The sequence below is a fragment of the Nannospalax galili genome, unplaced genomic scaffold, assembly GCF_000622305.1.
Source record: "Nannospalax galili isolate Female #2095 unplaced genomic scaffold, S.galili_v1.0 scaffold397, whole genome shotgun sequence".
Lineage (NCBI taxonomy): Eukaryota > Metazoa > Chordata > Mammalia > Rodentia > Spalacidae > Nannospalax > Nannospalax galili.
In genome coordinates this window covers 2,033,999-2,050,357 of record NW_008341879.1, presented here as the reverse complement: position 1 = coordinate 2,050,357, position 16,359 = coordinate 2,033,999, and the positions used below count along the sequence as shown (strand labels likewise).

Here is a 16,359-nt window from a genome sequence, read left to right as displayed (position 1 = left end):
CATACTCCTAAAGAAAACTGCTCTAGCAGCTATCAACTGTTAAAAGCTCCTCAGTTAGGGGTGGAGATTGTTCTTAGTTTCCTTTCTGTTGCTGTGACAAACACAATGATCAAAAGCAACTTAGGGAAGGAAAAGATTTATGTGGTTTACAGGTCATAGTCCATCATTGCCAGAAGTCAGAGTAGGAACTCAGGAAGGACCTTGAAGGAGAAACTACAGGGGAATGTTGCTCACTGGCTTGCTCAATGGCTCATGCTTAGCTAGCTTTGTTACATAGTCTAGGACCACCTGCTCAGGAAATTGTGCTGCCCACAATGAACTGGGCACTCCTACATCAATTAACAACCAAGACAATTGCCCACAGACATGGCCAATATGATCTGACAATCCTTCAACTGAGACTCCATTCTCAAATTACCCCAGGCTATGTCAACAGGAAAGCTAAAGCAACTGAGCCAGGATGCATGTGTCCCTCTCCCAATCATGCTGGAATGTTGACTGGGTTGCTCTTATGCTGGTATTGTGCAAGTAATCACAGCTGCTATGAGTTCCTGAGTGCAGCAGTCCTGTCATGTACAGAAGACTGTTTTGCCCAACTTTTCACCCTTTATTCCATAATGCTGCTGAGTCTTGAAGAAAGGGTGTGTGATATAGCTATCCCATTTGTGGCTGAGCACTCTAGACACTTATTCTCTGCCCTTTTACTAGATGTGAATCTTCATATTACCTGCTGTCCACTACACTACAAAAAGAAGCTTCTCTGATGAGAACTGAGAGCTGTACTCATCCATGGACACAGAGACATGCGTTTAGAAGGTATTTGATACTATGCCCATTTAGCAAAATAATAGAAATAGGTCCCCCCCTAGAGCCTATTGAACTGGCTCAACAAACTAACCTAAGTCACTCCATTTTGTTCAGAGCCATTTTAATAGTAACTTTGCCCCACACCCAAAGGAAAGGGGGGAAGCCTTGGGCCTTGAGAAAATGTCCTAACCACAAACCCATGGAATATGCTAATTCCAGACATTTTACATCTGGCTAACTGCTTGTTTTCACTTCCATAACTCACTTGCTATTTTAGGTCACCTTGACAGAGAGCATAAGACCACCCTTGTTATCCTGTTATTGTATGACCACCTGCAAGTTGTTTACCTTGGATGTCTTATTATATTTATTATGGCTAGGACAGTTGGCTAATTTTAAGGTTACAAAGTTGAATGCCAAGTTATGTGACTACATCACTTGTCTGTATGATCAGTTGTTGATTACTAAAATTAGAATTCTGCTATGTTGTACAAACCTGATTGGTGCACAGATATTTTGCTTATACAATGCTTTCTGTAATCCTATAAAAACTCTGATCACTCAGTGTTCAGGGCTGCTTCTACTCCCGAGATAGACAGCCTGGCTGCTTGAAATAATAAAATTTACCTTGCTGCTTTTACTTAAGTGGTGTTGGTGATCTTTCAAACTCTGGTATACAACATTTGGAGGTCCCACCGAGATCCCAGAGGGCCTGCTAGGCTCGGCGGTTTCAGTGAACTCCCCTTGAAGGGGACCTGCTTTTCAGTCCCAACTGCTCCTGTTTCCCCAGCCCTCTGGTTTCTCCTTCCACACAACTAGCAAGGTTAGAGCGTGCTCAAAAAACCACTTTTGTCTCGGTTTCTCTGCTGATTTTGGCTAGCCGGCAACTTGTTACCATCTGGTTCTGGGCTCTGATCAGAAAAACTAGATGGGAAAGCTGGACGCAGCAAATCTCCCCCTAGTCAGGTATCAGAGGGGACGCCCCTGGACCTGCCTGGCTACAAAATCTGAAGTCTGGTCATTTTTCTGGAACTTAGACTTGGTGGCAGCCTGGTTACTTGTTATTTGTCTGTGCTTGTCTTATTCTGTGTTTTGGATTGGTGTCTGTTTTTGTCATGGGTCAGACTGAGTCCAAGAGTGCTACCCCGTTGGAATGTATGTTGCCTAATTTCTCCGATTTCAGGAAAAGAGCAGGAAGATATGGCTTTTGAGTCAAAGCCTCCAAGCTCCAGACCCTATGTGAACTAGAGTGGCCTACCTTTAATGAGACTGATTGGCCCCCTAAAGGAACTTATGATTTAACTACTGCAATTTCTGTTCACAGGATTTGTACCCAGCTTCATCCTGATCAAATCCCTTACAGTCACTTGGGTTGATTTACTTAATGACCCCCCCCCCACAATGGCTCAAACAATGTCCACAGCTTCCTCAGTTAAAGAAGACTCCACCTCATCCTTCAGCTCCCCCTGCTCTTCTCCCTGTTTCTAAGAATAAGAAGCTGTATCCTGTTCTTCAGGAGACTGAGGATCCCCTAGATCCCCCTCCTTATATTCCTCAGGTCCCACAATCCCTACCACAGGCAGCAGCCGCTGATGATAATGTTGAGTATGGTTCCCCTTTAGCTGGTGATATGCAAAGCTCTTTCCACACTCGGATGGGGACCAGATACAGAGACGCTCATCCTCAGGCTGGAGCTTCCACCTCTTCGACTCTGCCAGTCCTCTTGCCCCTACAAGAGATCACCCCAGCACATGGACAGGATGGTGAAGGAGGCCAATCCATGTCTGTTTATGCCCCTTTCTCCACTATAGTTCTTTATAATTGGAAGTCTCAGAATCCTCCCTTTTCAGAGGATCCCTCCAAACTTACTTAGTTCTATTTTTATAACACATCGTCCCACCTGGGACGACTGTCATCAGTTTTTGCAGGTACTCTTCACTTCTGAAGAGCAAACCAGAATCCTGCAGGAGGCTGTCCATTCTGTCCTGGGGGCAGACGGCCTCCCATCACAGGACCAGGCAGTTGTTGAAGTAGTCTTTCCATCAGCTTGACCACACTGAAACCCCAACACCCCTGAGGGGCAGGATCGCCTTGCCAGGTACCGTCAGACTTCTTCACAGGGACTGAGAGCAGCAGCTCGGAAGTCCACAAACCTATCCAAGGTCAGTCAAATGATACAGGAGTCAGGTGAGTCTCTGGCTGCTTTCCTCGAGAGGCCTCTATACTCCTATCAGTCTTGAGGCACCTGAGACTCGAAGAACCTTAAATACTGCCTTCGTTTCTCAACTGGCCCCAGACATTAGGAAAAAGTTGCAGAAACTTGGAAGGTTTCGAAGGGAAATTAATATCTGAGTTAATGGAGATAGGCCAGAAAGTCTATATTAACTGAGGCTCCCTCTCTCTAGAGCAAGAAAAGGAGATAGGGAAGGTGTTAGTAGCTTCGTTAGGGAGGGACATTAGGAAGCCTCAGAGGAAGAGGAGGGACACTCGTAAGCCACAAAATGATAGGTCCTACAAACTCAGACTGAGGAGAAATCAATGTGCATACTGCAAAGAGGAAGGCCACTTGAAGGGTGAATGCCCTAAAGGAAAAGAGGCTGCTTTGGATATTAAGGAGGCATGGTTTTTCCCTCAATCCCCAGGAACTACTCTACAGGTAGAAGGGAAGCCTACCCAACTCATGATAAACACTGGGGTTGCCATTTCAGTGTTAAAGGAGCCTTTAGGCACTCCTGAGGACAAGAAACTGACAATTCAAGGAGCTACTGGGAAGTACCAGTCATATCCTCAAACCAGAGCTCGAATAAGAACCTGGCCAAAGGAACCGTGACTCATTCCTTCCTTTTGATACCAGATTGCCCCTACTCCTTGTTAGGGAGAGACCTTTTACACAAGCTTAAGGCTAATATAACCTTTACTGGAGACTCAGTGGGAGTAACCATCCAAACTCCCATTGTCCTTATTACCTGCCCTTTATCTGAGGAGTATCTTTTGCAGCAAAAGCCCCATGAGAAGGAGCAACAAGGGAATTCATCTGCCTTGTTAGAAACTTGGAAAACTTAAGATATCCCATGTATGGGCAGAAACTAACCCCCAAGGACTGGCGAAGCATCAACCACCTTTGGTAATTCAATTGCTTAGCACAGCTACCCCAATCAGGATACGACAATATCCCATCAGCCTTCAAGCCAGGTTGGGAATTGCTAAGCATATCAACAGACTCCCAGGAAGCGGGAATTCTCATTCCCTGCTACTCCCCATGGAATACGCTGCTCCTGCCGGTACGAAAGCCTGGGACTGAGTTCAGGCCTGTCCAGGGCCTGAGGGAGGTCTACAAGTGGGTTGAGGTCATTCATCCTACTGTACCGGTCATTCATGACTTGAAGGATGCCTTCTTCTTCTTACCAATTGCAGTAATGAGTCAGCCTACTCTGGCCTTTGAATGGACTGATCCTGATGGATCTTTCAATAGACAGCTTATTTGGACACGACTTCCTCAAGGATTCAGAAACTCCCCTACGTTGTTTGATGAGGTGCTGAGACGAGACCTCACCAACTATAAGGATGCTCACTCAGAGGTAACTCTTTTACAGTATGTTGATGATCTCCTCTTAGCAGCAGATAATCCTGAAGACTGTGAGCTGGCCTCTAAGGCTTTGTTAAAGGAACTGGACCTACTGGGATACAAGGTCTCTGCAAAGAAGGCACAGGTATGCCTCCCTTGGATTCATGAAGAGAAGAGGTCATTAGGCCCAGACTGAATTCAGGCTATTCTTGACATACCTGCACCCAGAAATATAAGACAAGCCCGGGAATTCCTGGGGGCAGCAGGATATTGCAGACTTTGAATTCTGGGCTTTGTAGAAATAGCTAAGCCCCTATATCCCTCCACAGAGAAGGAAGGGACAGAGTTTATCTGGGGTTCATCAGAAGATCAAGCCTTTCAACAATTTAAAAGATCCCTGACTCTGGCCTTGCCTGATGTTACTAAACCCTTCCTGTTCTTTACGCATGAAAATAAAGAATAGCCAAAGGAGTTTTGACTCAGACTTTGGGGCCATGGAGGAGACCAGTAGCTTATCTGTCCAAGTGATTAGATCCAGTAGCTTCTGGGTGGCCCAACTGTTTAAGGCCAATAGCAGCCACTACCCTCCTAGTCAAGGAAGCCTCTAAAATTACTCTGGGCCAAGACCTGCAAATTATTGGCCCCCAGGCAGTAGAGACCTTGCTGCATACCCCACCTGACAGATGGATTTCCAATGTGCACATCATGCAATATTGAGTATTGCTGCCGGACCCCCCACAGATAACCTTCCTTAAGTCAGAAACTCTGAATCCAGCTACCTTCTTACCGGACGAGGCTGCCAGACCTCCTGTTCATGACTGTTTAGAGATGATGAGTACTCTAACCAGGGTACGGGAAGATTTAAAGGATCAACCCTTGTCTAAGGTGGATGCTGAATTATTTACTGATGGTAGTAGCTATGTTAAGGAAGGTATACTATATGCTGGGGCGGCAGTAGTTACTCTGACTGACATCCTATGGGCTCAAGCCTTGAGACACGGCACATCAGCACAAAAGTCTGAGGTCAATGCCCTAACTCAAGCACTTAGATGGGCAAAAGGAAAGGCTGTAAATATCTATACTGACAGCTGCTCTGCCTTTGCCACAGCGCATATATATGGGGCTCTATATAAAGAGAAAGGACTGTTAATGTCTAATGGAAAAGAAATCAAAAATAAGGAAGAGATCCTTGCTCTTTTAGAAGTACTGTGGCTCCCAAAGCAAGTGGCCATTATACATTGTAAAGCACACCAAAAGTCAGACTCAAAAGTAGCAAATGGTAATGCTTTGCTGATCAAATAGCAAAAAAAGTAGCCTTACAGCCTTTACAAGCCTTAAAGGTTTTGACTGCCTTTCCAACTAGTGTTGCCTGAATCTCCCTCCTATTCAACTTCTGACCTTGTCGCTATCAAGAATTTACAGGGAAAAAAGTATAATAAAGGATGGTGTCTAATGGAAGACAGAAGGCCCATTCTTCTGAGAGCTTTAGGAAGAGACTGGCTGCAACAACTGCATTCTACAAGTCACATGGGAGCTACCAAAATGACAGAGCTAGAGAAAAGAGATTTATATATTCCCAACTTAGGACAAATGTGTCAGGATATAGCCCAAAGATGTCAAGCTTGTGCCCAAACTAATCCTGCTTTTAAGCTTGCTCTTCCAGGATACACACTCCAAGGTCAAGCACCTGGAGAAATCTGGGAATTGGACTTTACTGAAATAACTGAAGGGATTTACGGTTACAAGCATCTGCTTGTCCTGGTAGACACATTTTCAGGATGGGTTGAGGCATTCCCCACCAGGTCTGTGGACACCCAGGTAGTAGCTAAAAAGCTACTAAATGAGATTATACCTCGATTTGGCATCCCTATTGGTCTGGGGTCCGACAATGGCCCGGCTTTCATAGCTCATGTTTCTAAATCTTTAGCTTCTGCTCTCCAGATAGACTGGAAACTATGTTGTGTATATCATCCTCAGAGTGCAGGTCAGGTAGAAAGGACAAATAGAACTCTTAAAGAGACATTAACCAAGTTAATAACAGAGACTGATGGTAACTGGGTAAGTACTCTCCTTTTCACCCTACTAAAGGCCAGATGCACCCCCTATATAAAAGGAATTACTTCCTTTGAAATTCTGTTTGGGAGACCTCCACCCCTTATTCCTCACTTAGGGGAGGAACATCTAGCAGAAATAACTAATCACAGCCTTCTACAGTCATTACAGGCTCTACAAAGCACTTTACACCAAGTACAAGGACTAGTAGAGGAGATTCATGAGTCTGATCACTTCCCATTGACCACTGAACAGACAGATCTGGAGCCTGGTGACTGGATTTGGGTCCGCAGAAATCAAACACCTAACTTCGAACCCAAGTGGGCTGGACTGTACCCAATCATCTTGCTGACTCCAACTGCTGTTAAGGTTGCCAGATGTGCTCACTGGATTCACCGTTCCCAAGTTAAGAAAGCTCATCCGGACCACATTCCTTGGACATGGAAAATAAAGAGAACAGGTGATCCTCTCAAAGTGAAACTGATAAAAGAATCTTAACTCTCATGATTTTCTTTTGGGTAATAAAAATTGTTACAGGGTACAATGACTGTAACTCTCATGAGCCATCTCCTGATAATCGGGTAATAAAAAGAACTTCAGATGGTAAGATTTTAGCAACTAACACTACCATTACTACTCCCCCAGCTTTTTGTTTGACCTTTGTGATGTTTTCTTTAAGTAAGAGTAACTATTCGTGTCCCATCTCCTTGACCCTGGGGATGTGGAACTCCTAGTCATGAGAAACAACTGCAAAGCCTACAAGTTTAGATGCCCAGCAGATGGGAGTCCAGACTGTAACCATGAAAATGAATGGCATTGTGGAACTTGGGGTTGTGAGACATTTGCTTCCTGGATTGGATCAAAGGATAAATGGATTTCCTTTCAGCATGGCACTCCTGGTATAACTGTGGGACAATCTAATTTATCCCCTCAATTCATTAGCTGAAGTAGTGTTACAAAACCGCCGAGGGCTAGATCTTGTTTTTATGCAACAAGGAGGATTATGCATGGCATTAGGTGAAAAATGTTGCTTCTATGATAACCACACTGGGGTTATCAGAGATAGTATTAGGTTGGTCCAGCACCCTGGCTGACCATGTTATTAAGTGCTGTTGCTGGGCCCTTGATTCTTATTCTTCCAGTGTTTATTCTTGGGCCTTGTCTCCTGAATGCTCTTGTAAAATTTATCAACCAGAGACTCCAGGCAGTGAAACTAATGATATTAAGAACCCAGTACAAACATTTAATACCAGTACAAAAACAAAGCCTAACGTAATAGGTCAAAGAATTAACCTTACAACAGGAGTGGGGAATGAACTGGTTCAGCAAACTAACCTAAGTCACTCCATTTTGTTCAGAGCCATTTTAATAGTAACTTTGCTCCACACCCAAAGGAAAGGGGGGAAACCTTGGGCCTTGAGAAAATGTCCTAACCACAAACCCATGGAATATGCTAATTCCAGACATTTTACATCTGGCTAACTGCTTGTTTTCACTTCCATAACTCACTTGCTATTTTAGGTCACCTTGACAGAGAGCATAAGACCACCCTTGTTATCCTGTTATTGTATGACCACCTGCAAGTTGTTTACCTTGGATGTCTTATTATATTTATTATGGCTAGGACAGTTGGCTAATTTTAAGGTTACAAAGTTGAATGCCAAGTTATGTGACTATATCACTTGTCTGTATGATCAGTTGTTGATTACTAAAATTAGAATTAGATTGGTGCACAGATATTTTGCTTATACAATACTTTCTGTAATCCTATAAAAACTCTGACCAATTGATATTCAGGGCTGCTTCTACTCCCGAAATAGACAGTCCAGCTGGTCAAAATAATAAAATTTACCTTGCTGCTTTTACCTAAGTGGTGTCGGTGATCTTTAAACTCTGGTATACACCTATGACCTCCTTAGTCACAGGTTCCAGGTCAGATTTACAGTACCAGGCATGAATTGTCTCCTGTAGAGTGGATGTTCAATCTGAGCAGAAAGTGGTTGGTTACCCTTAAAACATTCATACCACTATTGCACCCCATGAGCATGTACATTAAAAAAATTTAATATTCATACATGCATGTAATGTGTATTGATCAAACCCACCCTCCATTTCCTCACCAGTACATCCCCCATGCCCTCCACCACTTTTGCCTGGCAACTCCATGTGATTTTCTAATACTGAATCCACTTAGTGTTGCCTGTATGTGCATGGGCTGTGAGACCATGAGTAGAGCACGGGTAGCCTCTCAGGGCCTGCATCCCTGAAGAAAACTGACTCTTCCTCCCCCGGCAGCCATCAATTGCCAATAGCTCCTCAGACATGGGTGGGACTTCATGAGTCTCTCATCCCTCCTGGGATTTTGGTTGGCTTGATAGCAGGTCTTGTTATTAAGTCCCAGCCATAATGAGCTCATGTGGGTAACTGTTGTCATGTTCAGCAAATATTGTTTTGCTGAAGAAAACCTGCTTCCTCTGGCACTTAAGGAATTTCCAACCCCTCTACCATAATCCCTGAGACTTGAAGGAGGAAAGGGATATAGATGTCCCATTTAGAGGTGAGCACTTCAGTCTATTACTCTCTACATATTGGTCAGTTGTGGTTCTCTCTATTGCCATCTACTGCAAAAAGTAGCTTCTCTGATGAGGACTGAAAGATGCACTAATCTACAGGTATAAAGATAAGAACCTAGCAGTTTATTGCTATGCCAATTTAGCAAAATAATAGTACTTTCTACTTTCCTGACCTCTACAAGTACTCTATGTTAAACACACAATTCTAGAAATTTGATACTAGGGTCCATATATGGGAAAGTACATGTGACATTTGTCTTTCTGGGTTTGAATTACTTCATTCAGTTTATTTTTTCTAGTTCTACCATTTGATTCTCAAATTTCATAATTTTTCTTTCTTTACAGCTGAATAAAATTCCACTGTATATAGGGACCACATTTCCATCACCCATTCATCAGTTGACGGACATCTAGGTTGTTTCCATTTCCTAGATATTGTAAGTAGAGCAGCAGTCAACATGGACAATCACATATCTCTGTGGTAGGGCATAGAGCTCTTTGGGTATATGCTCAGCAGTGGTATAGGTGGGTCATATGGCAGATCTATTTTTAGCTTTTTGAAGACCCTCCACACTGACTTTCATAGTAGCTGCACCAATTTGTACTCTCACCAACAGTGAACAAGTGTTCCCCTTTCCCACATTCTTACTAGTATTTGCTGTAAATTGGTTTCTTAATCTTAGGAATTCTGACTGAAGTAAGAAATCTCAAAGTACTTTTTATGTGACTAAGGATGCTGAACCCTTTTAAAAATATTTCTTAGCCATTTCTTCCTTTGAGAACTGCTCAGTTCCATGCCCCATTTTTGTTTTGTTCTTCTTTGAGACAGGGTCTCCCTTAGCCCCAGCTGGCCTGGAGTCTGCTATATAGTACAGCTGGCCTCGATCTCACAAAAATCTGCCTGACTCTCTGCCTCCTAGGTACTGGGATTAAAGTTGTGTGCCATTTTTTATTGTCTATTTTCTTAGTGTTTAAGGTTTTTTTTTTCCTTTGCATATTCAAAACACCAACCCTCTGTAAGATGTATAGATGGCAAATTTTTTTCCCATTCTGTAGTCTGTCTCCTAGGTTGATTAAGAAATTTCCTTTTGCAGTACAGAGGCTTTCTAATTTCAGGAGGTCCCACTTAATTGTTGGGCCTATTTCCTGCATGACTTGGATCCTATTCAGAAAGTCTTTACCTTAGCCTTATCCTAAAGTGTACTCCCTACTCTTTCCTCTAGAAGTTTCAGTTTCAGGGTTAATATCTTTGGTCTACTTGGAATGGATTTTTATGAAAGGTGAGAAATAAGGATAAAGTTTCATTCTTCTGCAAACAATTATCCAGTTTTCCCAGCACCATTTGTTGAAGAGGCTGTCTTTTCTCCTATTTGTGGCATGTTTGTCAAAACCAGGTGGCTGTAGGTGTATGGACTTGTATCTGGGTCCTAGATTGTATTCCATTGACTACTGTGTGTGTTTGTGTGTCTACTGTGATGTTTTACTACTGTAGTTTGGTAGTATAACTTGAAATCAGAAATGGTGCTATTTCCAGCAGTGATTTTTATTGTTCAGGATCTGGGGTTTTAGCTATCTGGAGTCTCCTGTGCTTCCACATGAATTTTGAGCTTTTTTTTTTCAATTTCTGTGAAGAACTGCATTGGAATTTTGATGGCAATTGCATTGAATCTGTAGATTTTGTGTAGGGTGGTCACTTTCACATATTAATCCTACCAATCCATTTGCATGGGAACACTCTCCATCCTCTGGTATCTTCCTCAATTTAAGTGTTTTAAGTTTTTCATTGTATAGAGAAAGATCTTTTATTAATTCTCCTATGAGATAATTCATTACTGACACATTTCCTAATGCAGTTCTCTTAGGTAAAAGTAGGAAAACCCCACATGTGCATAGGGCACTGTTCTAATTTAATTTCTGTTACTGTAACAAGCATCATGACCAAAACCAACTTAGGGGAAGAAAGTGTCTATTTCATCATACAATTTCAGAGAGATAATAGCCCATCACTGAGGGAAGTCAAACTAAGGCAGCAACCTCAGGTGAGAATCTTGGAGGAATGCTGCTTCTGCTCACTCACAGATCATGCTTAGCTAGCTTTCTTACATCACCTAGGACCACCAGCCTAGGGACTGTACTGCCAGTGGGATGAACCCTCCTACACCAACTAATAATCAAGAAAGTGCCCCACAGACATGCCTGCAGGCCAATCTGATCTGATCTTGACAATTCCCCAATTGTGTCCTTTCCTGTCAGATGGCCCTAAGCTGTGTAAGATTATCAATTAAAGTGAACTAGAACAGGAACTTATTAATGACCTACTGTGTGAGAGGCTCAGGGTTTGTATAAGCTCAGGTGAGTGTCCTGTGCTTTTGGAAGTCACAGAACCATCCAAACCATAAAATCTTGGCCTATTGACAAGCATTAGAGGAATGGCCTACTTCACAGTGCAGAGTGAGGAGAGTCTCAGCATCCTCCTTGAAACATCTTGCACCAGGCCTCTGGTTCATTGCAATGGTGGGCCTTCAGAACCACCTAGTCAAACAGAAATGAGTGTAGGAATGTCTCCTTAGGACTAATTTTATCATTGCACATAGGTGAGAAAATGGGAAATGCAAGATGGAGAACTTCCCGAAGTATTCTTCAGATTTCAAAGCTGCAATCAGCTGAGAGCTTAGGGAACACTGTCTACTGCAGGTAGAAAGGCGCAAGCTCACCAAACCTTCATTGGTTCTTGCTTGCTGTTACTTTTTACAATCTACTCTTCCTTCTGCCTGTGGTGATCCACTCCTAACTCCTCACACACAAAACAGTACATGAGAAGCCCCATCTTCCAGGATTACAGCTTAGCAACATCAACAAGCACATCTAACCAACACCCTCTCTGGTTCCCGCTGATGAAGGGCAACTGGCTTGCTGAGAGCCTTCTCTTTACATGTGTCCTGAAGCCCTTGCTTATACTGCCTGTGGTGGTGGGGTATGGAAGGCAGTGGAGAGTAATGTTGAAAGAGAGTCTGTCCTTGGAATAAAGCAACTCTAGTATGAAGACATCAAAAAGTATATGACTAGAAAATTGGCAAATTTAACAGCAGGAGAAAAATAATCACTCACATTTTCTTGCTTTTGTGGTCAGCATCAATAAAGCAGTGAGAAGCTTTAGGAGCCAGTGGAAGCCAGTAGTTCACAGGTGGGCCGGAGTCTGCAGTACTACAAGGGCTCTGCAGAGACTAGTCAATCTACAGAGGTTCCAAAATGCACCACTGGGAAGCAGCCCGATGCCTGCTATAATTCTTCTGGTGTTAGGAGACCTGAACTTGGCTGGGAATGGTACATCTGGCAATGTTCAATGAAGAAACCAAATCTACCACACTGCTACAAAAGTTCCTCTCGGCTACTGGAATTGTCTTTCCTTTTGATGTCCACGGTTCACCTAAAATTACTGCTCAGAGATGACTTCCCTCAGTAGCTCCACGCACTCACCTTTCTGCACACAAAACCATTCACAAGCCCTCTGACATCATTCCATTTCCCAGACATTTTCTTCAGTAATAGCAGAAAACACTGTTTATCAGACACAGCTCAAAAACTTTATTTCTGGGGCTGGAAAGATTGCTTGGTGGTTAAAAGCATGCATGGCTCTTGCAGAGGTCCCAAGTTTGATCCCCAACACCAATGTCTGGTGGCTTAAAACCTCCTGTAACTCCATCTCTGGAGGATCTGATGCCTCTGGCCTCCATCAGTACTTGTAATCACATGCACAGGCCCACATCTCCATCTCCATCTGTCTCTCTCTGTCGCTCTCTTACACACACACACACACACACACACACACACACACACACCACATAATTAAAAAATATTTCCTAGTAGTTTGTTTTTCCTCACAGAATGTCTACATTTCAGAATACTGAGGATGTATACAGGATGGGAAGGGTAGAGGAGAGTAGTACAAATAGGAAAATACATTCAAATGCACACACACAAAAAAAATTATGAAAGTTTTGAATTATTTCCATGGAGGAAAAACTTTCGTTTACAAGTAGTCTTAGGCATTTATTGAGGACTCGCTCTGCTAAACATGGTGGAAGATAAAAAGTTAAAGACATAGATTCTACTTTCAATATATTAACTACTAGCTAAAACAGAGCAATTATTTCTACATACACACACACTGACACACACATACACATGTGCACACATGCACACACACACACACACACACACACACACACAAAACACATTAGTCTTGATACCCAAATAAGAGAGAGGTAGAACTTAAAAAGATTTTAGTAAAAATAGATGGGTTTGGGGTGGTATTTCCTTCTAGAATCAATAATAAATCACAAAAAGTGTATTTTCAATACATCTATATTTCTTAATCTTCAGACACAGGATTTTTCCAGGAAAACACTATGATCATTTATCTTTCTCACTGTTGAATTATCAAATGTAATAAAAATAATCATATACTAAATGAAGAGTCAGAACCAGGTACATAGAAAAGGAATCATGTAGCCTTCTCGTACTGCCTTGAAGAGTGAATCAGCAGTTGAATCACAGAATTACTCAAAGTTGCTCCGTTTCCAAATTGAAGACTTTCAGTCAAACATGTAACATTGCTGAAATGAAGAAATGTTTCCAGTATAAACTGGAGAGAACTGATAAATCAAGGACTCCTCCTCCTTAATTTGGGACTCATAGTGATGATTGTTTTTCCGAGCTGCAAGAGAAAATGTTTGTTTTTAAAAAGTTTGGATGGCAAGATTTTCAAAAGACTATAATATTTCCTCCTGCAATCAGCATTTTCAGTGGAAAAACATGGACCAGAGAAATGCCTTAGAGAACTTCCTCCCCAGTATCATAGTACCCGATGAAGCGCAGCTGCTGCTGTTACTGCCGCTGCGCATCCTACACCAGATCCTGTGTGTGCTCACCCCAACTCTACAACACATACAAAATGGCTACACGTGTGAGAGACTGGACTCAGAACCTGGGATGAAAGAAGAGACAGGACAAGGGCCCACCACGCGGAAGTGCAGCCTAGCAGCCACACAGAATCAAACAGTGTGCTGTCTCATAGTATGTTGCACTGAGATGCTATAAGGATTAAAGAGATGGAGAAACTGAAGCGGAGGCCAGTGGAGATGGGAGGGGACAAGCAGGATTATATAACTAAGGAGGCCAGTGAGAAGTTTGTGCAGGTGTGGGAACTCTGACTCCATAGTAATGTCAAAAGTGAATACAGTCCCTCTGACATTTTGATACAGAACATTAGCAGATACAGACACAACAACTACCACATGAGTAAAAGTGCAGAAAAGGCTGCTCTGCCCATTGCTGTTATTCACTCTCAGCCCCAGAAGAAAATGCCCCTTTGGACTAAGACTGCATATGGGATGGCTTTGTTGTGTTTTATTTTCATTTGGAGTTTTTTTTCATGAACTCCTCTGTTTAATGATCCATAATTTCAAACCCAAATGAACCAGATAGGAGGTTGGTGGATTCCTAATAAGGGCAAGAGGGTTGATAAAAACTAAAAGCTAAGATGAAAGCAATACTCATCAAGTCCTCAAGCAGCCGGGCCTCACCTCAGTGATGCCGTCCCTCGTACACTGCCTCTACCTCTGTCACCCACACCACTCAACTAAGACATAAGTGTCTACACCCAAAACTCTAACCACAGCATAAAATAGCATGTATTCTCATCACCAAACAAAGCACAGTAGCCGTCTCCCATATGCCAGTGCCTACAGATAGTCAGTCATAAATCCAGACTGGGGGAGGAATGATTCAATTTACGTTAGTGTCTTGGAAAAACAACATATAACTCTCAGAAATTGTTAAAATTATTCTTAAAAATCGAAATGTACACTATCCAAGAAGAAAAAAGAATTCTACATTCTTTAAGCTACTGTTGAAGAATTCAGACCACTGTATCATGTGTGACATTGTTGTAACAACTGCCCTGGTTCTACTTAATACCAGTATCTGTTTCAAGGCTTTCATGCTATTTAATACTGTCAAGTTAAATCTACAGGCCTTATGGTATAGCACAAAAGACTAAGTAAGAGCCCAGGAAAGAATGTTCTGCCTCAAAACCATAATTCAGTGACGAGATTATAAAGCTACATATTACCTTCAGAAACAAAAAATTCTGCTAGATAAAATGCAGTCTTCACAGAATTTGGTGCATGGGAAATGCCTTTCAATTCCTTCCACTCATACGGTGCTTTCTCAGGATGCCACTGGACAGCATATACTGGATACTTAGATCCTGTGTGAAGAACACAAACCAGCCAGTACTCAGAATGGTTTCAGATGCCACTTACATTGTGCATGCCATGACTACATGAGAAATTATTTTATAGCTCACTAAATCAGGCAGTGTAAAAAGATATTCACATTCTCATAGTCAAAGAACTTCTGTTCACAGTCAGTGAGTCAGTGTGAAAATTCCCACTAATATCCTTTACTAATTTTTCACTTTTACAGTTTGCAACATGAGCATTTCTAGGAAATCACAGTAAAGTAAAAAAAAGTTTGGCTTTAGAACATATTCCAGTTCAACAGTCAAGTGAACAACTTTGTTTTTCCATGGAGTTAAACCTAGGGATTTAAACCCATACGAAGTACACGTTCTACCACCGAATTATATGCACTTCAAGCTCAAAGCGCACACTTAATTAGTGATGCACATTTCCGGGTCTGATTCTCACCCCACCTTCACATATGTTCTCATCCCATAATGACTTATACAAACAAGAATAAACTATGTCAGCAGTTTAGTGTTCCTTTATGTTCCATGCTCTGTCTCAGCCTGGAAATGAATCATGACTGTGGGGTTAATGGTTAGAATAAACTTTAATCATTTAAAAACTGGTGTCAAAGACTGTTTTATAACAATTCTTTTTAAAATTCTTAGATATGATCAAATTATATACTCCCTAAGATTTGCTCAAAATCTAATATGGGGAGAAAGTAGATACAAAACGGCCAGCCGTGTGTTGATTGGCTGGGACTGAGAGACGTTCATATACTATCCCTCAATTTTCTACAGGTTTAAGAAGATTCACAACTTTTTTCAGGAAGATGAATATAAAGTCTCTGAAAATTTGCAAACTCGTCTCTTTTATTCATATGGACCTTTCCTCATTTAAACAGAAGACAGTCTTCCTCCCACCCCATCATTCTTGCTTTGGAATGGAGACCACAATTACTAACAGAAAGTGCTTGGAGGAAGGAGGTGCATTAGTGGAGCACAGCCCTGCCTAGACCAAGAGAACTGTCTTCTCAGCCCCATTCACTCGCCTCTCTCATCTGCACGGCAGGTCCCAAGAAAGCAAACACTCCATTGCAGTCTTCCAG

At 42.3% G+C, this 16,359-nt stretch overlaps 1 protein-coding gene across 2 annotated transcripts in view; it reads right to left on the bottom strand.

The window, feature by feature from the left end:
• Nucleotides 1-13,344: 13,344 nt before the first annotated feature.
• Ggh (gamma-glutamyl hydrolase) overlaps nucleotides 13,345-16,359 on the bottom strand; it is a 47,144-nt gene continuing 44,129 nt past the window's right edge. For both annotated transcript variants that reach the window (XM_008837584.3, XM_029565640.1), the window contains exons 8-9: nucleotides 15,131-15,268; nucleotides 13,345-13,714 (exon numbers count right to left, since the gene is read on the bottom strand). In XM_008837584.3, the coding sequence (XP_008835806.1) occupies nucleotides 13,593-13,714; nucleotides 15,131-15,268 (260 nt within the window). In that variant the 3' untranslated portion in view covers nucleotides 13,345-13,592. The remainder of the gene's footprint in view (nucleotides 13,715-15,130; nucleotides 15,269-16,359) is intronic.